At 44.8% G+C, this 22,947-nt stretch overlaps 1 protein-coding gene across 3 annotated transcripts in view; it reads right to left on the bottom strand.

Annotated features, from left to right (window-relative positions):
• CAMK1D (calcium/calmodulin dependent protein kinase ID) overlaps window positions 1-21,172 on the bottom strand; it is a 230,318-nt gene extending 209,146 nt beyond the window's left edge. For 2 of the 3 annotated variants that reach the window (XM_055710898.1, XM_055710899.1), the window contains exon 1: window positions 20,804-21,172. In XM_055710898.1, coding sequence (XP_055566873.1) covers window positions 20,804-20,895 — 92 coding nt within the window. In that variant the 5' untranslated portion in view covers window positions 20,896-21,172. The remainder of the gene's footprint in view (window positions 1-20,803) is intronic. The other variant, XM_055710897.1, reaches the window with a different exon arrangement.
• Between the last annotated feature and the right edge of the window lie 1,775 nt (window positions 21,173-22,947).

Here is a 22,947-nt window from a genome sequence, read left to right as displayed (position 1 = left end):
CCAGAGGTAACTGGAAATCTGGAAAGTGAAGCAAAAAAAAGGGAAGAGAATAAAATTAGAGCCAACCGAAATAATTTTTACTTTTGCCAACATAATTTAATGGAAGATTTTACATGCAGTAAAAAGGACTGGACCCAACTGAGAAAGAAGCAGCTGCTGTACCCATCCCTTCCTTGGGATCCAGTTCTGCACAGGCTATATTGCCATGAATTTAATAGCCTACCAATAGTTCCAGCAACATGCTGCAAGATCAGAAACATGAAACACAACCAGTTTTCTCAAGGGTGAATACAGACAAATCATACATGTACGTTTTCAAGCTGGTTTTTGATCAAGGTGGCCCAATTTGAGGTACCTTTGGCCTAATTTCAGATGAATTAACTGCAACTGAGCCCACAGCTAATAGATGTTTATTCTCACCTGTAAGACCATGAACCAGCAGGAAAAAAAACCTTATGGCAGTGTTTACATTGCAAACAGCATTCGCCCTGCTCAGTCCTTCTCAAACCAGTAGATCAGCTCCCCCAGCCTGATGCAAGAGCTCTTGGGCTATGTCAGTCCTGGACTTGTTTTCACCAGCCCACTCAGTCATGAAGGATTCTGCTCTTCCATTCACCTGAGGACCCAAACGTCAGTGTCCATGGATGCTACTGAGCTGCCTACAGGTATACCATGCCTATATGCCATTTAATGCCACCTAAGACCCTTGCTGCTATTCCACCCAGCTGCCAGCTCCCACAGGGTGCCCATCTCCAGCACATCCAGTGTCATCCCTGCCAGCTTCACGTGGCTGTTTCAGATACCCTGGGACACCCCAAATCACACCGAATGCCTAAATTTAGGCAAATGCACCCAACTCTTGCAGGTGCAGTGAATCCCACCCTGATCTTTACTGCCTTAAAAAAACCAGTAACTTCTGGAAAACAGCAGATCTGTCTGAAAAAGCAGTACTTTTCACAACCTCTGCAGATCTTGCAGTATACAAGGTGAAGAGATAATGTGTCCTTTCTAGTATTTCCTCAAAATTTTGAAAGACCACAAAGTTTTATTTATTAGAAATTTATATATTATAAACCCAAATTACATGCAAGAAATTGTTTTTGGTCAAGGTCCAGTTTATTGCCTTGGGTTATTCTTTCTGCTACAGTCCTCTTCCCAGAAAAGCTAAAGCTATCCAAAAATAAAACCCAACACGTTTCCTTTGCCTGTGGTGGAGGAAAGCTATTTTTCTGAGCACTCAGAGTTTATTTTATTTTTCAAGGATTGCTTGATTAAATAGGAATCTATTAATATATTGAGTTTTCTTACTGTATTTTAAAGGGCATTTCATGAAGGTTGGAGCTCCCTTATTGCAGTTTTTATGGAATCGAGAAAAATATTTATGGTGCATCAACAGCGTGCTAAGCTAAATAGTTTTTTTCCCTCTCACCCTGCCAAGATACTTCTGTGGTGATGTTTTACAAAATGGCTCAACAAGACTCTGATTCATGCTCATTGTGGCTCAGTGCTGGGTAAGCACAGGACACCGAGGGCCAGGCACCTCCACCAGAGGCAGCTGCTGCTGCAACACCATCCCCAGGGCTCGAGCTGCCCCATTCCACCAAACTGTTGGTGAGTGCTGTTGGCACCGGTGTTCCCACAGGGCTGAGGTCTGATCCACAGCTCCTATCCCACTCAGCTGCAGTGGCTAGAGAGGTGTCCCACCCAAACCCATGGGCTTTTACAGCTGCTGCGATGGACTCTGGGTGGAATTGCGAATGTGGTCAGTGCAACCTTTGCAACAGTGGAGCAGCGGAAGCATCTTGTAAGAAGTGTAAAGCTGTGCTAATAACATCTGAATGGAAAGATCCAAACATTGGGACCCTAATTCATGAAGATGCCAATGGTTTGCTAACTTTCACTTTGTGCAATCTGTTATTTGAGAATTATTTGAGAAAACTCAAGAAACCATGTGGTTTCTTGAGCACAGCTGCCCTTCTACCCACAGCCCAGCTAAGCATCCTTTTCCCCCGGGGCTCTTTGCTTATAGCAGCCACAGGTTGTAGAGTAAGGCTTACAGCTATTCACCTTCCCTGCAAGCTTATGAGAAATTTGACAGGACATCCATCAGCTGGCACTGTTCTTCAAAGTGGAAAAAGACAGAGTGTTTTACCTTCCAACTATATAACTTTGAATAATAAAACTGTTTAGACTTGGAGATTTTTCTGATGAATGCCAAATGCTCTACAGCAGCAACCCTCACCAGCAGATCTAAATCATGCAGCTTAAATTAAAGCCTGCTTTCCAATTTATGCACTAACTTTACTTTTTTCCCAGAATCAGAGAAAAAACCTGAATGCACTCTGCCTACAAAAAGTTTTTTTTTGAAACGGTAATGCTGTAGTGACTGCAAACACTCTATTCTTGTTGCATCTCACAGGTATCAGTTTTTTCCCCATGAAGACATGGAAATGAAGACATTCCTCCAATTGCTTTAATTGTTTTTTGAAGGTGTTTCAACAAGCTTATCACTTTAGGGTCACCATAGCTACTCACCATGCTGACTTCAGTTATTGAACTGATTTTCAAGAGGCATGAACATTGTTAGACATTAAAAAAATATAATTAGCAGATAACTAATACACCACTAATGCTGCAGGTATATTTTTGAGGCAAGACCACATCGTCTTATCACTGAAAGGCTCTTCAGGGCAGTACACATCCTTATCAACTGCTCTGCAAATCCCACTCCACTGGCAGCAGGATGCTAAAACCACTGTTATTTTCTGACTCTTACAACTTGCATTTCGCAGGAGCAGAATACTACTCACATCTTTACAGTTCCTTCCAGTTCTCTCCCTAATGTCTGTCCACTGGCAAGACAATATTAGAGAACCCATCAGCCAGCTGGAGTTGAGAGCTCAGAGACATTTCTGGAAGGTCTTTCTGCCCTGCTAGGATTCCCAGCACACTCAAAGATAACAGTTTCAGAAAACAAAATGCATTTCGTTGGGTTTACTCTCTTGCCCCATTTCTACTGTTTCTGAGGTGGGCTGTCCATCTCTTTTTGGAGTCAGTGGTATTTTTAGGAAAGGGAGCAGGTTCTTGCAGAAGTGCGTCCCACACAAAGCATCATCTGCAAAACATGAGCCTTGCAGCCAAGTTCCCAACATACTTAGATACAACAGGAGAGATTCTTACCATATTACCATGACAAAAACAACACCTTACACAGTACATCTTGAACATCTCACATAGCAAGCTTTAATTAGCTAGATCTCAAAGTGAGTTACAAAGTAGGTCGGTGACTGTTTGACAGATGGGGAAACCAGGCCAGCAAGGTGCTGCAACTTTTACGAAGTTATAAAAAAGGCCAGTTGCACAATCAGAAATGAAACCCACGTCTCCCAAAGGGTTATCTAGTGCTCTTCCACCCAACAAAAGCCTCTACCACTAGTCCACATCACCTCCAAAGCTCATGACTATAAAAAGTCTGACTCCTGAGAGGGTACCAGCATGGAAGTACCAATACTGGGGATCCCATCAACAGCAGGAGAACAGCAATAGCAAGGCCACTAGGCCAAAGAAACTGGTTGGCAAAGCAAAAGGAGAACCTGTGCTTTTCCAGTTACCTCCATGTGAGCTCTCACACACACGCACAGCCAGGAAGGCTCTCCATATTTCAGTTTTCTACTGAATCCCGCCCATATAAAGTACCACAAAGACAACTCCAACTCAAGGACGATCCAGCCCTAGCTGGGACACCAAGTATTTCAGACGAGTGACCTACTTTTATTAAAACACTTAGCACACCCACCTCCCTGTCTCCAATGGTATTTGGAGGACTCTCACTTCCCTGCATGACCCCACTTCTCCTCCCTGTTGCCATCACATGTAGGCAGTGCAGAGGTAAAGGCTTCATAAACATCTCAAAATTGCTTTAACGCTGCCTCATTGAAATCAAAGGCCAACTGTCACTATTTTTATTGGGAACAGAGTTAGGCTGCTACAGATAAATCCCAACCTAGATACTTTTTGACACTTGCCTGTCATGACCAGAGACAGAGAGTGCCGGGAAATGGAATTTCTATTGTGTTTCACAGTTCGAACATAGACATGGCAACGGCAGTAAAATCTACCATAAATGCTCATGCCATCTAATAAAAAGGACTGAGCTGAGGATGGAGAGCTAAACCCAACATGACAGTAGGCCACATAAAAAGGAGGATTTTGTTCCAGACTTTCAAGAGACAGCACATATTTCCCTAGTTGCATCCCCAGCAGACATTTCATCCAATGTCTGTCCAGTACTGCTTTTGCCACCAAAAGCTTCACATCACAACACACCTGGCTATGTTGAAAACTGACAAGAAGCCCATCAACTTTACAGATACAGTAAGTGATGTTTAAAGATGACTTATCTTGACTGTTTGTTAGACAGTTTCATGTCAAAGCTTCAGGGATATCTAAAAGTTTATTCCACATCCCTCTGTGATCAAGGACAGCCAAATACAAATGCAAAGGCTGCTTTTCTCCCAGTCTGGGAGCTCTGATACGCTTGCATTCATGCCAACAATAAATTAAGAGAGACCAACACAGACACAGGGCCTGATTCTTGCATGAAACATGGCTTTTGGAATAAACTGTATTAATCTAGATATTAAATTCTCTAGATATACGGTCATCCAATGTTCAAACTCTGCTCTTATTTATTCCAGAAAAAAATATTTGACATTATACCTTGCTGAAACTCTGTGATCTGTCCTTATAGACCATGATAGACGCAAGTATTCAGCACAGCAGAAACAGATGCCAGCAGATGGTATTATCCTGAACAAAATCAATTAAGGACATTTACAATATGTCAAAAGTGCAACTACAAAAACAAAGTGCAGAGCTGTACATCTGTTTCTTAATGAAGCCATGAGTATTTGACAGTTAGCCAACAAACCACAAGATAAAGGCTGCAGCAACACCAATAACAGATAAAGGAAACACTGTACGTATTCAGATTCTTCAACAGTCACCAGAAAATACAAGATGTTGAGCAGAAACTGAGTAACCAGATACCGGAAGTCCATATGTCATGCATAAATGTAGCAAAAATATAACCATATGAGTTTTCAGTATCACAGATTTTGTAAGGACTGTGATTTGCTCAGAAATTATAGTAATGGGAGTCATATGGCAATGGTAAGTTAAGAAATACTATTCTCTTCCATGACACAGTGTTCTGATATATTTAAAAGGCTGCTGAGAACCCTGTTGCCTTGTCTGAAATAAAAAGTGCTTACAATTCCCTAAAAACTGTTCACAACATCTCTGTTGAGAACCCAGTGACATACAACATTAGAGGCATAAAGAGATACACAACCAGGTATGTCGATGGCATGTTGTAGACTATATAAAACACAAAGGGACTGAGGGAATCACATAATTATTTGTACAAGGAACAAAGATCTTACATCCTTGAGTTCTCCATGGAGAAGATGAGAGGTACAAACGTTCCCGGAGGGTGTGGGGGTGTGTGGAAATAACCTCTTCTGTGACACAGCTTCATTACACCATGCTATTCAAGCACATTTGAAGTATGGGGAATCATTTACAGAAGAAAAAAGTAAGACCAGTGAACATACGCTGCTAAAGATAGCATTTAGTGTCCACTGCAATGGCCCCTGTAACTTGTTACGGGTGGTTTGCTGCATATACCGGTTGCTACAAACAGGGCTGGGACCATCCCAGTCACAGTCTGCTGCAACATGATGAAAGGTCTGGTATGAAAATAGATGATTGTATCACCTCCGTGTACAAGGCTTGTTATTTAGCTCCTAGGGAACTCATACCAAGTTTCTCCTACATTTGCTGCCAAATGAATAAAATATTCAGAAAGATTTACATTAAGTGTTACTAAGGGCTGAGGGCCAGGCTTCCTTAAGGACCCTGGAAAAATACAGCCTTAGCACCAAGTGAAAGCCATACTTACACTGTGTATCAGAGTAACGCATCATTCATTTTTACCAAGGCCCAGATGACAGTCTCATTAGACCAGAGATGGATAAATGACAAATGACCTGGTGAATAATGTCACTGTGGGCCATGTAGGACTTCATCCAAGCAGTACCATTGAAAACAGATGACTGGCTAAGAATTGTAAGGATTAAAAAATAAGGCTTTAACATTCCGGGGCGGGGGGGGGGGGGGGGGGGGGGGCGGGGGAAGCACTACATATTTATATTTAATTTGCTTTGTAAATTGATTTTGTCATGTTACCTTGTCAAACCATTGAACAAACAGAATAATTGCTTAAGTAGCATTGATAGAGATGTGACAGATTATTCAAGCATTGTGATTCTTTGTTCTCATATACCTCATTAAGAAATGATGACTGGTTCCATTTACAGCTCTTAAGTTGAATTCAGTAACCACTGACACACAAATTCAACCTGGCATCTACCAATTTTTTATTGTTCTCGGTCAGAAATTGCTCCTGGCGAAGTGGCTCTTGCAACCATTTCAGTGTAGTGGCTGATGATTTTTTAACGACACAAGACAGAAGGAAAAAAACCCAACAAAAACCCGCAGCTGACTTCCCTGCTGATTTATAGTGTCTACGGAATGAAAAGAAATAAAATTTCTTGTACTTCGTATTTCTCCCCTTCCCCCACCACCTTTTTGGAGAACTATTTTTAACCTTTATCGTTTCATTAAATAAGTCCACAGCACATCCCTGCAAACAAGTGGGCTGACAGAAGATGTGAACCACCAGTGGGACATGCTCAGACCCTTCCTCTTCTGTCCTGGAATTGCAACCTGTTCCTCCACAGCCTTGTAACTTTATATTGATGTTTGAAACCTGAGCGTAAGGAGCATAAAATGCTGCTATTCCAGTATGCTGCTGAGTATTATAGGCTTTTCTTGACTCCCAAAGGAAAACCTTCAAGCTGTGCACATCAAAGACAAAATTTTAGAGTCACTTGGCACTGCTACAAATGATTTAAGATAAAATCAGATGAGAAACAGGTCTGGCGTGCTTTTGTGTGCTACCCTCTGACTTCAGGAAGATCTATTCATAGTGTGAAGCCAATGCATGAGGAGACCTCTAGGAAGACATTTACAGGCACCTTCCGAAGCCAAAACTGGTTTTAGAACTATTTTTACTATCAGTCTGCCTACCTCCCATATTTTGCCTTAGTGTTAAAGTACGAGAATAGCTAAGCCACTGTTACACCCCTAGGGGTGTTATTAAATAACAGCAGAAAAGGAAATTGATTACAGAAACTAATGTACCTACCACCGCAGTGACATTACAGGGTGGGGTTTTAAAGGACACGACTTTGCAAGCCATAACCATACAGCAGCAGAGGGCAACAAGCAGTTGCCACCACCCTGCAGGCAGTCATGCAGACCACAGTTAGATGTGGTCAGTGAAGATACTTCAACCTCCCCATCTGCGGAGGGCAATCCCTCACAAGCTCTCCAAAACAGGCCTCCTAACATCAAGCATAAGGTTGGTTAATTCACCCCCCACTTGCTGCAGTCAAGTTTGCACCCAAAAAGCTCTAACAGATTCCAGGTGCTCCGCACCGCCTTCATTTCCCCATGTGAAGGGTGCTTTATCTAAACAAATAAAGCCCTTAACTGACTCAAAGGAAGACAGTTTGCTGTCTTCCAGCTGTGCTTCCCAGCTGTGCACACCTGGGGGATGTGACTACAGTAACCAACTAAGGGGCTTGTGCAGGATTTAGGCAGGAGATGGAAAGCGGCGATTCAGTGAATCAATGTGGTGATGGAGGAGAAGAGGAGACGGAAGGACCATCATGCTCTTACTTGTTTTACTGGGTTCACTCCCATTAGCTAATTGAACAAGAGGGCACCACACAGTTCGTGTTTGAACCTTAGGCAAAGCGAGCGTTTTCCTTCTGATATTTAAGAGGATCTACCAGAAATGCCTCAGAAATGGAGTTAGAGGGCTGGGGGGGGGTGGGGGGGGTGGGTGGGGGGTGCGACATGACACACAGACGGACACCTGGGGCATCACAGAGCCAAGACTGCTTCTGAGAGCTTTCCATGGTCTCGGGTCACAAACTGAGCAAGGTCAAACACCACACATTTCAGCAGCTGTGGAGCACTACCCTGTTAAAGATGACAGGCTGGGAGCACTATCCCTGTGAAAGAGGACAGCCTCTTTGGGAAAAAGCCACAATCCCCTTCCATCGCTGAAAGTAACTGACCGGTGAACATGAGTAAAAACACAGAGCCATTGGTTGGACCCAAGTCTTATCTCAGTAGATGGAAGAACACAAGGCATCAGAAAAACGACTGTCAAGAAGTCACTGCATAGACAAAGGCATTTAGGAACCAGCTAAAGCCAGTTTGCATCTGATGATGAGATTATGAGATGACAACACCTCATCGCTGGGAATACCTTCATACCGAATTTTGGATTAGACCCCGTATTAGGGGTAATGAAGCTTAGATGATGTAAGCAGGCACAACGCTCCTGCCTTCGCCTAAATGTAACCCAAATATGAAAAGAATTCAAACTACAGAATAAATTAACAATGTTCACAATGCTCTTAAATGGTTTTTGCTAAATGGCACAAGTCATTCTCTATGCATTTATTAATGAAGCCAAACAACATGTTGTGAGACAAGAAACTAGCACTCTGTATCACTACGTATCAATATATCACTATATAAATAGTATTTCAGTGTGTGTTTATATATATACAAACACACATAGACACTATATCTTATATGTACATAAAGAGTTCCTACACCTTCCACGTAACCACATGGCAATGCAAGATGTCACAGCACCACACCATCTCCAGAGCAAACACCAGCACCGAAGCTGCCAGTCATTTTAGTGGCCCTTGATTGAAAATGACTGAGTGTTGCCTGCTACCATGTACAAGCTATACTGTCCAAAGAATCCATGTCTATGAATTTTTGCAGCTGTATACCTCATGAACAAGCAGAGGACCTAGCTGTGTCTAGAGCCAGTCAAGCTAAAAGCACCCCATTTAGACAAGTCTTTTCAGGCATTTCCCTGTAGCTGAATCCCATGGGTCTGCTTTGCCCCAGCTTTCTCCCTTTCGGCTTTCCCCAGTGCAACTCCACTCACCTGCAGAACGAGCATGCTCTCAACTTTAGTACTCATCATGTTCTCCTTCAGCAGTGCCAGAAAGTCACACATTTGCTTTCTGGACACAAATCATCTCAGCTGTCACTGAGGAATCTTAGAATCACTTGATCTTCTTTCCTTTAAAAATACAGGATTCATCAGAGAACTCAACAGACTTGCCTACAAAGCTCTGTGAGACTTTTTTTTCAGGGTCTCCCTCTTAAGAGCATAGGATATACGACCATGGCATGAATTATATGGCTATGGCCAGGAAAATTAGTCACTAAAATTACTCCAGATACACCTTAACATACCCAAGAGCAGAAACCTCCCTACAGCCTGCAGTACCTGTATATCCTGTGTCTACGTGCTTTAGAGAATCCTGGGTTTTTCAGCTCATTTCTTGGTACATTCTCCCCCAACGTCTAAATATATAGCCTCCCGTTTCCTAAAAAGTGTAAGCTGCAAGTCAAATCTGTGACATGAGACATTTTCCTTCTAAGTTATTCCTCTTGTGCCACAGTGCCCGGGTCACTCAGCTGACAGGAGTCACACCATTATTCTGCTGCATAAATGTTTTTATCTAAGCATCTTCCCATGGTTTATCAAAACAACTTGGCTAACAAGCCACACGTTTGCCTCCATCTTCTCTCCCTAAAGAAGGGTGCACAGGTGCAGCAGTCTTCTAGGAGGGGGGGTGCATGTTGTTTTGTGTGGGTTTTTTTATGTTTGGGAGTATTTTATGTTGGGAAGGAGACTTATTTGCTTTGCAATATTCAGGTTGCTATGTAATTATGCTAGAGAAGGTGTTTCAAAACACTGTGGCTTGGACTCAGAGAAGGAGGTGGTGTTTTTATGATGATGATCAGCAGTCCATGGAGAAGCTCAGTGTCAGATTTTTTCCCTCAAAAAATATTGTCTCTCTTGAACAGATTAATTACACCCCTACAGCAAGAAATCCCATTAATGCAGAGGTGTAAGGCTGATGCTGATGCCAGAGCTTTAGATAGTGTTTAAGATAACTCAGGCCCCAGCTACAAAATGTCCCAAAGTAAAAGACAAAGTCTTTGAACTTGTTCAAGTACTCCACAAGAAAACACGGTAGGGAGCACAAAAAAAGTTTAATACGTTCACAGTATCTTCTGCTGTTGGCAGCACACACCAGGCACTCTGCAGTGCCTGAAATCCCCAAAACACTGCAGGCTTCATGGCTGGGCATATTGTACTGAGTTACTTACACTGAGAGGCAGGAGAAGACAAGAGCGAGCAGTGGGAGGAAATAGTGTAACAGTGAAGGATTACTCAGGGATGCTCCAACAGTCTCTCTTGTCTACAGCTGAATTTGATTAGCAACCTGTGCCTTCCCCAGAGGAGTTTTCCACATTGCTGCAAATCCTCTAAGCGCTCTTCTCCCTGCTACCCCACTCCCTTCTATGTTGTTTGGGGGTTTCTATGTTGTTTTGGTTTTCCCACAGTTCTTCATTCAATAGTTTCCCTCATTTCAGCCCTTGTCCATCACAGGGGGGATGGCAGGGTCACAGCTAATGAGTTTGGTTGCGAAGTTGAAGCTTAGTTGAAGCCTGGTCCCTTGAATTATTTAAGCCGGAATGGGAGGATGGGATCCTGCTGCGAGCGATCCCACATTATCCCAAGAACTGCCTGGTCTGCTTCAGCTCTTTGTAGCTCTGGGAAGACCTCAGTTCCTCTGAGCATCTGTGAAACAACACAGCAATAAAGCACCCGCGCTGTTACCAACAGCACACAGACAGCACTTTGCATCTTCAAACTTGAGCTAGTAAAAGCTATTTATATATGTGATGACCCTGGGTGAATCACATATAAATAAATACATTTTGAAGACATTGGTGCTGACACAGTGCCTGCTATTATAAGAAGCAGGATGGTCCACTGCATAAGGCTGGAGTTAGGATTCAGGCTCAGATCTGGGTTTACAAGTGACACATTTTCTCATCTTTAACAAAACACTGTTAGCATTTTTGTCTTATTTATTTAGATTGTAAGTTCCTCTGGGTACAAACAGTGTTTTACTCTGCTGTTTGTAATATCCCTAGTTCAACAGTGCTTCATTTGAGACCAAGAAAAAACATAGGAATACAACTCCCAAATATTTTAGACCCATCATATTTCATTTACTAGTGTCCAGCCCTCAAATACACACCAGATTTTCAGCCTTTGCAAATCCTTACCTTTAAGCATTAGTGGCTATGCTGTTTTATTTTCTACCACCCTCCAAAGCCCATTCATTTCTGTGACCAGTAATGAATGTGACCAGACATAGCAGGTAGGAGAAGGGTGGCCACAGTTCTCAAGTGCACGTGCCATCAGGTCAGCAGGCAGGTTTTAAACATGCTGCTCAGCCAAAACATGCCAGCGTCACAGAATGACTCTGCAGCATAGCGTGGTACTGTCTTAAGGGAGACTGTCTTAACCTGCGATGCCTGAGGAACCCTTCCTTTGGAGCTCCTAGGAAGACCTGCAAACCTTCGCACCCCACTGCTGATGAACAAGGATGGTATTACTCTCCTTACTCTCCAAACTGCGGCACCAACCCTCACCAAAACAAACACAGAGTTTAAAGGCTCCCAGACCTCAGACCTTCCATGGCTCCCAATCTCACTCCACTCCTGTCAGCGACAGAGAAAAAGTCTAGGTCCTCTGTACTCTGACAACTGAGCATTGGATGCAATTCCCACATTTTGGGTGTTCAGGCTTGAAAGAACATACCTTCAAATACTCAACCTAATTTAGGGAGACTGTTAAGAGCAAGGTGATGAGAAGAATCCATGGCAAGCAGAAAGACTGCAAAGGCAAAAGGTCTAGGGGAGAGATGCCACGGTGCTGCAACCCATTGCTGCTGATGGTAAATGCTCATGTTCATTTGCATCATTAAAAGCAGCTCCCTTTTGTTCCTCTGGGAAACTGCAAGTAGACTGAAACCTCTCAGTTTTATCTCCAACTGGGAATATAAGAAAATCAAAAGAAAAATCAAAATAAATCCTTGATACATCTAAGCCTGCTTGTTTTCTCTCACATGCTTCTTCCCCTTTTGACTCTTGAAAAAAGGTATTTTAAGAACTATCTTTGTAGTTATGTAGTCCACTTGTCCAAAACTGTTGATGTTTTAAATGTGACATAGGATATTGCTCAGGAAAAGAGCAAGCAAAATCAGTGATCTATTGTTACAGAGGATCTCCAGCCCCATGCTCAGCTGTTCTACACACAGATCAGATCCAAACAGAGCTTCCCAGTAGCTTTTTCTTAGCCCATCCAGTGTTAAAAAAAAAAAAAAAGCTTTTTAACTCAGCCAAAAAATTCTGCTAAAGAGTATTATTTTAATTTAACCTCATACAATCTGTTTGGTGAGTAATTCTGGCATAAAACTCAATACACAGCTTTCAACATGAAAACATCAGTGAGGGGCCTTGCAAAGTTTATTAACAAACTGTTATTTATAGTTTTCTTTTTAAAAAATGATTGACACAACATTCAGAGGAAAATTATAGGAATCGCTAAGTCAGATAACAAACATCAGTGTTAAGATTTGATAGAAAGGTTTTAAGCAACAGTATGATTTCTAGAAAGGATAAATATTCTGATTGCTAAGCTATTTGTCATTCAAGAACAGCCCAATCACACACGTATGTTTGCAAATTATTGTTATTGTTGTTAATCATTATTTACAGAAAAGTGCTGAAATGCAAGGTGGTTTGAATTCCAATGAAAATGTCAGAACACTGCCCCGAGGAACTTTTTGTCAAGGGATTTCACCCATTACCTGTTTACTAACAGTACCCATTTAGTTCTAACTTGTTTTCATGATATCTAAAATACTAGAAAATTAGGTCCTATTAAGTAATCATGAATATAAACTGTGAGTCACCGGTTAAGTGAATACCATCACTGGCAGTAAATTCAGAATCCTATTATAAATGCTTGTTATTGTCAAGGAAACCAAAACAATACAACTTTACTCAATATTAATTGTATCATTGGATGTTTGGAAGGATTAAATAACTGAAACTAATATTCTGCACATAGTCAGGAGAATTGTGTGTGAAGGGTCACAAAAATAATTAAAGTCAGTCACCAAGGTAGAGAGAAAAAAAGAGACAAAAAGGAAGAAAAAACTACATAAAGAGCTATTTCAGCTCCTACGTGAAAGCAGATGGAGGGTGAAGGAAGCAGACAGGCTGCTCCAGATGGCAGGAGTGGCGGCGAGGAAGGCTCTCACACCCACTGTGTTGTGGCTGTGATGTAAAGAATAGATTTTTAGTTAAAAGATTACTATAGGACTCCAAAGAGTTGGGTTCAGCTCCATCCATTACCTCTCCACCAGGTCTTTGGAGACTCTGCATTCTGCTTGTGGCAGACTTTAGGGTGTCACCTCCATCTCTGGCCAACAAAAAATACCAGCATTTTTATGTGTGCTTTACCCTCAGCTCACATCTACACAAAGAGCAGTTGTGGACTCAGTATTGGTTATATCAAGGTCCTAAATACAATATTGAGTTTTGGCCTAGGCAAGGATCACATTTTCCTAAGGCCTGTGCAAACAATCAGGAGGGGAAAGCCCAAATACCCTATTCCAACCCTACCCAAACATCTCACTGCCTTATTTGCCAGTCAAGCACACTTCTTGGTTGCACAGGCACTCAGGTGAGCAGGTATCCTCCGGCAGCTGGGAGCTCAGGCTGTACAAAGATGTACTTGAAAGAAAACAGCCATGGGAAAAGAAGAAAGGCATCACAGCTAGCAGAAAATTAGGCTCATGAAGGAAGCATGAGCACACAGATGAGCTGACAGTACAGCAAACTGGGTACTTGAGTATTTTGAAATTTTATTTTCAGGCCATGAAAGAAATTTGACCATTATGTTACACTGTTGTCCCAAATGAACATTGTTCAAAACACACCCATAGAACCATGCTTAGAGAGCTTTCAAAAATCCCTCCTCAGCAGCGGCTGCAGATTTTTTTCCCTGATCTTCTCCATCAGCCTTTAAATCCACTGGCCATCTTGCTTTTCTCTCTTTCCTATTTAAATTCCAGCTGAATGCTCAAACCTGTTATTTTCTGTAACTGTTCAAGGAAGACTAACAATCTACATTACAAGATACTACAATTCACGTTGCAAGTAGTAGGGACTCATTATTTCCAAACCTCTAGGAATACACTGGATACTAAACTAAGCCATTGCAATAGCAAACAGGATTACTTGGTATAACACGAAAGGGAAACATTAAAGGAGTCCTAACTATTTTTTGCTTGCCCTGTATAATGTACGCAAACTATAACACCTGACTTGTTTTGAGTGTTAAGTTAAACATTAATACCTGGACCACAGCTTTCACTCCTCTTCCCACAGATGCTAGAGAGGTGCTGTGGGTACCTCTTAGAATCACAGAATCATTTAGGTTGGAAAAGATATTTAAGATTAGCTCGCTCCAACCATTACCCCAGCACTGCCTAGCCCACCACTAACCCATGTCCCCAAGCACCGCATCTGCACATTTTTTTTAAATACCCGACGCCACCCCCTCCCCGGGCAGCCTGTGCCAGGGCTCGGCCACCCTTTCCATGAAGGAATTTCCCCTCACACCCACCTAAACCTCCCCCGGCACAAGGTGAGGCCGGTTCCCCGTGCCCTGGCGCTTGTTCCCTGGGAGCAGAGACCGACCCCCCCTGCCTACAGCCCCTGCCAGGCAGCTGTAGGGAGCCACCAGGTGCCCCTGAGCCCCCCCTCTGCAGGCTGACCCCCCCAGCTCCCCCCGCCGCCCCCCCCCAGCCCCTGCCCCAGCCCCTGCCCCAGCCCGGCTCTGGACATGCTCCAGCCCCTCTGCGTCCCCCCTGCCCTGAGGGGCCCGACCCTGAGCCCAGGCCCCGAGGGGCGGCCGCACCGGTGCCCAGCACAGGGGGACGGGCACTGCCCCGGCCCTGCCGGCCACAGCGCTTCTGACAGCGGCCAGGGCGCTGCTGGCCCCCTTGGCCACCTGGGCACGCTGGGGGCTCCTGCCCAGCGGCTGTGCCCAGCGCAGAGCCCCCCCGGCCCGGCCGGGAGCAGCCGGGTTCGTGATGGAGAGCAGCCTGGAGAGCTCCTCCACCAGCTCCCTCAGTGCGCTCGGGTGTACCCATCCCGCCCCAGAGGCTTGTGTGTCTCTTAAGTGGGGCAGCAAGTCACCGACCACTTCATCCTGGACTATGGATGGTGTCTTCATTCTGTATCTCATCCCTGCCTTCCAGCTCAGGGGGCTGAGTACCCTGGGGATAACTGCTTTAGCTATTAAAGACTGAGGCAAAGAAGGCATTAAGTATCAGTGGACATCTGCCAAGTTTAAGTCCCCCACGAGAACAAGGGCTAGCAATTGTGACAATCCTCCCAGCTGCTTGTAGAATGTTTCAGCTGCCTCTTAGCACAAGTTACCCCTAACGCCACATGGGTTTGATGGTAAGATCCCCAGAGTTACAGATCTTAAGGTCAGAAATGACCATGAAACATCTTCCTCTGTAAACATGGACAAGAGGCTCTTTCCTAGTGACTCCTGCACGAAGCCTGAGAGCTTTCAGATGGCAAAAGGATTTCCCCCAGCAAGTCATCCCAGGAGACATGGGAACAACTTGCCTTCATAGTTTGCCCCAGTGGTTCATCAACCTTCCCCTTGAGAACATGTGCCTTAACTTAACCTTTGGGACACTGTATTTTCTCCCTGAAGATTATTTTTTAATGTGAAATGTTTCTTTCATGTAACTTCTTAAAAAGGAAAATACTGAACTGACACAAAGATGAAACAGTCTAACAAGAGCCACTGTTGTGGTCTCACTGAAGTGTCATAAAAGAGAGGCAGAAATTGCTAGTAATGTCAGCAGAAACAAAAAAATCATACAAACTCGTCAATCTTCACAGCAGGTATGGAGCCAGAGGAAGCACAAATATCAACATGTTTCCTTACATCCCAAGAATTTCCAGTATCAGAAGGGAAAAACAATTAACTTGCATGATGCCTCAAGTTAAATGCCTAAACAGTGATGATTTGTTGTGTTGAATCCAACACAAGTGCTTCTGGAACCCAGCTGATGAGAAGGGAAGATCTTTGACCAGAAACAAAGAGATCTTGAGTCTGCTGGTACCTCGCAGCACCTCCTCTCTACATGGCAACTCAAATGCATGGGGCTCCTCCATCAGGACCTGTCCTTACCACCAGCATCTTCTCACCAGTGGAAGTCAAGGCTGACTGCCTAGCCTGAGACATGTCACCTCCATTAGCCTTGTCCTCCATGAAGGTCTGAGCAACCAGATGAACAAATGAAACATGAGGTAGACCGGCTCATGAAAAACATGAGTGTCACTGTAAGACTGAATGCAACGGAAGACAGCATGAAGGACATGAGAGGACAAAAATACAAGAGGCAGCATGTAAGGGTTTGTGACTCCACAGTGTGTGCGTGTGCAAGAAAACAGATGTGAGAGCAGGACGTGGAGTGACTTCATTTCATAGCATGAATGAGCACACATGGGTAGACAGCACAGAAGAGTCATGAGAAGTGCCAGGAGCCCATCAAATGATGTGGGAGTATGGAAGAGATGCAAGACACAGATGAACCAAAAACTACAGTACAGCCCCTGAGAAAAACAGGACCTCTATAAGTTTTCTCTATACTCTACTTTAGGAAAATACTAGACACACCATTGAAGCATATTTGTCTTCCCACCCAGCTCTTACTGTGTTGTGGCTAATCCATGCAACTCCCTGTGTTACCATTACTAAGCTTTAAGGAATCTACTGCATTTAAGGACAGTACCAATATTTCCATAGTTACTAAGCTTGAGGCTTTCTAAATATTGTAACTTCATCATAAGTCTGATGTCAATAAGGCCTAATGACAGATACCTTAGAAATGCAGGGCTGATCCAATTAGGCAGACCAAATGCTTGAAGACTTTCCTCTTTGGCTGGTGGATCACATGGTGTATGTTATTACTTCTGGGAATGTCAAAATTCGAGTTGTAAAACGCCTTAGACACAATATCATTTAAATATGAAGAAAAAAATGATATTTCAGTGATCACCCATCTTATCAGATTCCTGGTATTGTGAAACTCCACATCTCTCAAGGGCTGGGGCAGAAATCCCCTTCTCCGGTCAGGCCTACAAACTGAGTAGAGCTACAATAGGTGAATTTCTAGAAATTTAAAAAGATAAGCAGCTAGTCAGATCCTATTCTTCCCTCAAGCCTACCTGCCTTGACTTGGAAGGGACTCTAAACTGCATCAGCTGAGGATCTGGCCCACTGCTATGATTGTATTTTATCCTTGATTTACTTTGTGTAATTCTTCCTAGCTGTTCTTTCAGGAACTGTAATTTCACTTTCCGTGGCTCAGCAGTGAATAGGTCCAGTTTCAAGAAGAGGCGGCCACTAAACCTGTGCACAGAGTGTACTTCATCGCCATGTTATTGCAGTCCTACACGGACCAGCACTGCCAAACCAAAGCAGCCCAAGAATGGATCAGGACCATCATATATATTTTTCTATATAATATATATATATTATAGATTTTATATTTGTGTTTTATTTATAATGTATTATATTTTCTTGAATAATATTACCAAAATATTTTGCTGCCACTCTAGTACCCAAGAGGTTGCAGCCACAAACTAAGATTGCAGGTGCTTAGGGACTGCGTAAACACAGAACAGGGTAAATACAGGTTTGGGCACCATATGAGCCAGCCACTGCATTGCTGTTAACTTCTTTAGGAAAACACTGTTGCGCAACAGCAACTGAGTAGAGCAAACAACACAGGCCTCAGCCACCAAAGAGAACAATTCTTTAGGTGGAAAAGGCTACTTTCTAAAATCTGGAAGTGATGTTGAATTTAGGATGACTTTCAGTATCAGTGTGGCTGGACATGATTTACAGGGACATGTAAATAATTAATTCCAGCTCTGGAAAAGATATCTGGGTACTCATTAGAGGTTCCTTGAAGCCCAAATGATATAATGATTAACTGAGTTAGGACCTCTTTAATAGTTCCAGCAGTTTCAACTCTTCCATGTTAAAGATCTGCTAAAAAGCTTTTGTTCAGATGAAAGACTCTTCTCAGAGAAGAAATCATTAATAAAGTATACACACAAATTTAACATTCACAAATCAATGCACTTGAAATAAAATATGTTTTTAAAGTTTCTCTTTCACTTTCTTCCCTGATTTGGGGGTTGAGTGCTTTTCTTTCTCTAACCCATTTTACCATAGGCAGTTAAGACGGCTGCATGAAAAAAGACTGCTTTCCTGTTAAAAAGTGCTTTTAGCACTTCGGCATCCTGAAATGGAAGGTGGCAGAGAAATGCAAAATACAGCTACTACAATAATCCAGTGCATCTCACCTGACGCACCAAGTTTTTTGCTCCAAGACCATCAATGCCAGAGAAAAATCTATTAGATGGTGAGATCAACTGATGGCTGTCAAACATGGTTCAGCATTACACTGCAGGAGGGATCAAAGCGGATTTTATCTCTACTCTTAAATAATGCCACAGGAAAGCAGTTTGGTCCTGACGCTTTAAAGGTATTTAGACTTCTGCTTAATTCCTGCTTAACTACTTTCCTATGAATAACTAGGAATGCGTCCCATCAATTGGACTTCTGCATCCTGTGTATCTGCTGCTCGAGTCAGTGAGCAGACCTTCATCACCTTCAGCGGGAATGGAACAAGTACTTCAATGATTTGCACAGTGATGGCCTAAATTTTTTAGAAGTTTCGCACCCTGGTAAGTCACACCAGCCGGGCGGGAATTGCAGGTGCTGCACGGTGGGCAGCAAGGACAGAACCAAAACTCAGATTCAAATCTAATTATCAGCCTGCTCTCTGAAAATAGGGAATACAAAACCAGAAGGCAACTGTAAGCTGTTAAATGCACATACATTCATAATTAATACAGTTGTTCTGCAAAAGAAAACAGCTCTGTTTTCTTTATACAGGCCCAGGTTTATAATCCAGCTATTTTCATTTTCTAAAACTTTCTAGATGACTGTTAAGTTTAAAAACTTCACAGCTTCCACTGTCATCAGAAAGGACTTACTAACCAAATTGTGAGGCTAAGACAGTGGTTAATAGTTTGAGCCATATAATTGGCCATATTTAATGCATTTAATTTGCAACAGCCATGCTAATAAGTGTAACTATTAACTCTGACCAGCTCTACCCTCCATGGGACCTACACCTGCTCCCATTAACTTCAGCAGGGTACGGATCAAGGCCACAACATCAATTATTTCTGGACCTCTTCAGCGGCATAAATTAACCCTTGCAGATGGCTTCATACAGAACAGCAGGGAAGATGACAGAGAGTTGTACAATGGAAACCACAGCAAACTGTCCTGCTGTTCTAACAAATCTCGTCACATTAGGACTTTCCTCCCCAATACCTCTTCACTCAGGAAAGGAATGGCACGTCTAAGGTGACAAGTAGGGACACGTCCCTCACAGCATTAAATTCTGACAGCAAAAACTTGATGAAGGTGATGATAATATGCAATAACACTTAACTCTTGCACTGCACTTTGCTTCTTCAGAGACCCGGAAGACATTAATTTGATTTGCTAAGTTGGTGTTTTTCTGAGGGCTACGCTGTCTGCTATCACAACGGAGTTGCGTGACCCACCTCCATATTAAATGACCAGCCTGATTCTTACTCGCAGTCTGTTTGTAGGAAATCAGTGAGGCGGTGGACCAGAAATACTCTGTTTATAGAGAGCCCTCCCTTGGAAGCAGAAAGAAACTGAAATATTACAGTCAAAACTCGTTCAACTGTATTTTGGAAGCGGCACGCAGAGTATGAAGAGCACTACTTGGGATTAGCAATGCTCCCTTTTGAGACACACTTAAAGTTGCAATTAAAGCTGGGGGGACACAGCAATAAAGAGCACCCTTGAGCACCCCCAATACTACTGAACTTTAATTACAACGTATATACATAGAGCAGCCCATATGCTGACTTCCTTCAGCACTCCTGGCTCTCTACCTCTACAATATCCTATCAGCGAAAATTTGTTTTAACAAAAATAAAACTCTCTGCTCAGCCAAAAAAGCATCAGCCTGCACCCCGCTCCCTTGCACCATCTGTGCATGTTTATTCTCAGCCTTCTGAAAAAAAAAAAACAACCTCTAACGTTTTACTAATCTTTATGCTCCGCCACTATAAATAACAGAAATAAACCCCAACAACAGTTCAGCATCGTAGCTAAAACACATCCAATCCACATGATTTCTGCTTGTCTGTCCACGAATAGATGCAGCCATCGGCTTTAGGGAAAAGCATGCAAGTCAGACCGCATTTATTTACAGTTGCATTATCAAGAAAAAGCCTTTTCCCATCTCCTCATTCTATGAACATTTTAAAACACTTCTTTTTCCCCTTTTGTTCTTTTTTTCGGGGGCGAGACGGGGGGTGTTAGCCCAGCTCCTGCCACACAGTCGTATTTTTCTCCACGTTTCCAGATCGCCCCGACTTCTTGCTCGGCTGCATGAGCGGGGCGCGAAGCAGCACCGATGGGTGCACCGCGAAAATACACCCACCCCCCGCCCACGCACCCACCCGCGGGGCGACCCGCGCAGCCCCGCGGGGAAAGGACGGCGACGCCCGCCCCGCTCCGCGCCCCCCGCAGCCGCTCCCCGCCACCTACGTCCCCAGCGTCTCCTTGAACTCGAAGATCTTCTTGATGTCCTCCGCCTGCTTCTTCCAGGAGCCACCACCGTCCCCGTTCTCCCGGGCCATGGCCGCGGCGAGCAGCCCCGCGGACGCCGGGCCGGGCGGCACCGAGCCCCGGGCGGCTTTTGCTTTCTCTTCTGCCGCGGCGGCGGCAGCAGCGGCTGCTGCTGCTGCTGCTGCTGCTGCTGCTGCTGCTGTTTCTTCTTCTTCCTCGTCCTCCTCCTCCTTCTTCTCCCCTTCCTCCTCCTCCTCACACTTCCTGCCCGCCGCCGCTTTTATTTCCTCCGCGCTCCGCCGGGCTCCGCGAGTGTCACTTCTCCCGGGCTATTTCCTCCCAACTTTCTCTAACCCCCCCCTCCCCTCCCCTCCCCTCCCCTCTCCTCTCCTCCTCCGTGCCCCCCCCCCCCCCCCCGGAGTCACTCGCGGGGCTGCCCCGTTCCTCCCTCCTTCCGCGCTCCTCGCAGCAGCTGCGCGCACCCCCGTCTGGGGGTCACTTTGGTCCCCGATAGACACCCCCCTGCGAAAAAGTCCCTTTTTTTTTTCTTTTCTTTTTTTTTTTTTTTTTGGCGGGGGGGGGAGGGAGGTCACTGTTTCTCTTCTCCCCCTCCGCGCGGGGCGTGCGGGGCCCCGTGGGATGCTTAGCCTCCCGGGCGCGGCGCGGTGCGAAGCGGTGCGGTGCGGCCCCGCCGGCACGGCGGGCGCAGCGGCTGTGCGCGGTTGTTATGGCAATGGGAGGAGGAAGAGGAGGAGGAGGAAGAGGGAGAAGGAGGAGGCAGCCCTGCCGCTGCTCTGCTGCCTGGCGCTGCCCCTGCTGACTGAATGACTGAAGATAATTCGCATTGCACCAAAACCGCGCACGTCAAACGGGAGGGGAGGAAAAGCAAAGGGCGGGGGACGGGGACGGGGACGGGGGGGGGGCGGCGGAAAGCAGAAAAAGAAAATTAAAAAGCCACACCACAAGCGGCCGTGCTGCCTGGCCGGGCGCTGCGCGGCGCTGCGCCGGGATGCGCAGTGATGGAGGTGCCCACCTGCCTTCCGCGCGCACACACACACACTCCCGGGACGAGAAAACTCAGCCCTTGGCAAGGACCACCTTTACCCAGCCCAGCCCTCGGTGCACCCAACGAAGCAAGGGGGTCACCCCCTGGAGCAGCACCAGGCCCAGAGGCAGGTGGATGGGCACTGCGCAGCCTTGGCCAGAGGCCCCAGCCCCGGCACCGTGCCCATCCTGCCGGCACAGCAGCGAGCCGGGCACGGCACTGGCCTGGCACACACACGCGTGGCCCTGCTGAGATTATTGCTAAAAACAGCTTTTTCTCAGTGACACTGAGACCTCTAGCGTCGTCGCATCGGGCATCGGCCACGCTCTGATGTGGGGCGACAGGCGGGATTTGTCAGAGGCATCAGAGAAAATTATAGTCTAGACCAAATGAGATCCGGTTATAGTTAGTGTTTCTGGTCTTCAGTTTCAGAATATGTAAGACACTACAAAAGCGCAGTTTTTCCAGCATACCCAAGTTAGGTGACTAAAACAGGGGCCTTGCTGCCGGCAGGTACAGGCACTCCTGTGCCTCGGGGGCAGCTCCAAACCTGATCATCAAATTAGGTACCTGGAAAGAAATCCTAATACAAGCAGCTAAATAACATTTACTTAAGAACAGATGTGACTGCATGCACATCACTGTTGAACATGCGTTGTGTCCTTTAACAGATTCCTTACAATTCTACTTGCGAAGCTGATTTTCTAGATTTCTCATAATTTATGAGCGGAATTTACAAGGTATCAGCCTGTGATGCTTTCCATGGGTTGGGGCTGAGCTATGCCTCCTAGCTCAAAGGGGATGTGGTGGATGTGTGAGTTCAGAGGTGCATGATGGTGTAAGCTGGGAAAACAGGCTGGGGTGTCTGGGCAATGCTCCCCTCTGCTGGGCAGAGCCTCTCGACATTGCACGTGTCAGCTCTTGCAATTTATTACTGCACCCCTCTGATACGATGTTTGGGCGTGGTTGTCCAGCCACATGGGCAGCCCAAATAGCTTGGGATTTCCTACAATGGGTGCTTATATGCTGACACAGAATGCACTTTGAACAATTTTCCTTCTGCTCCTGACTTCTTCCC

Source organism: Falco cherrug, chromosome 5, assembly GCF_023634085.1.
Source record: "Falco cherrug isolate bFalChe1 chromosome 5, bFalChe1.pri, whole genome shotgun sequence".
In the NCBI taxonomy this organism is placed as follows: Eukaryota; Metazoa; Chordata; class Aves; order Falconiformes; family Falconidae; genus Falco; species Falco cherrug.
This window is presented reverse-complemented; position numbering and strand designations above follow the sequence as displayed.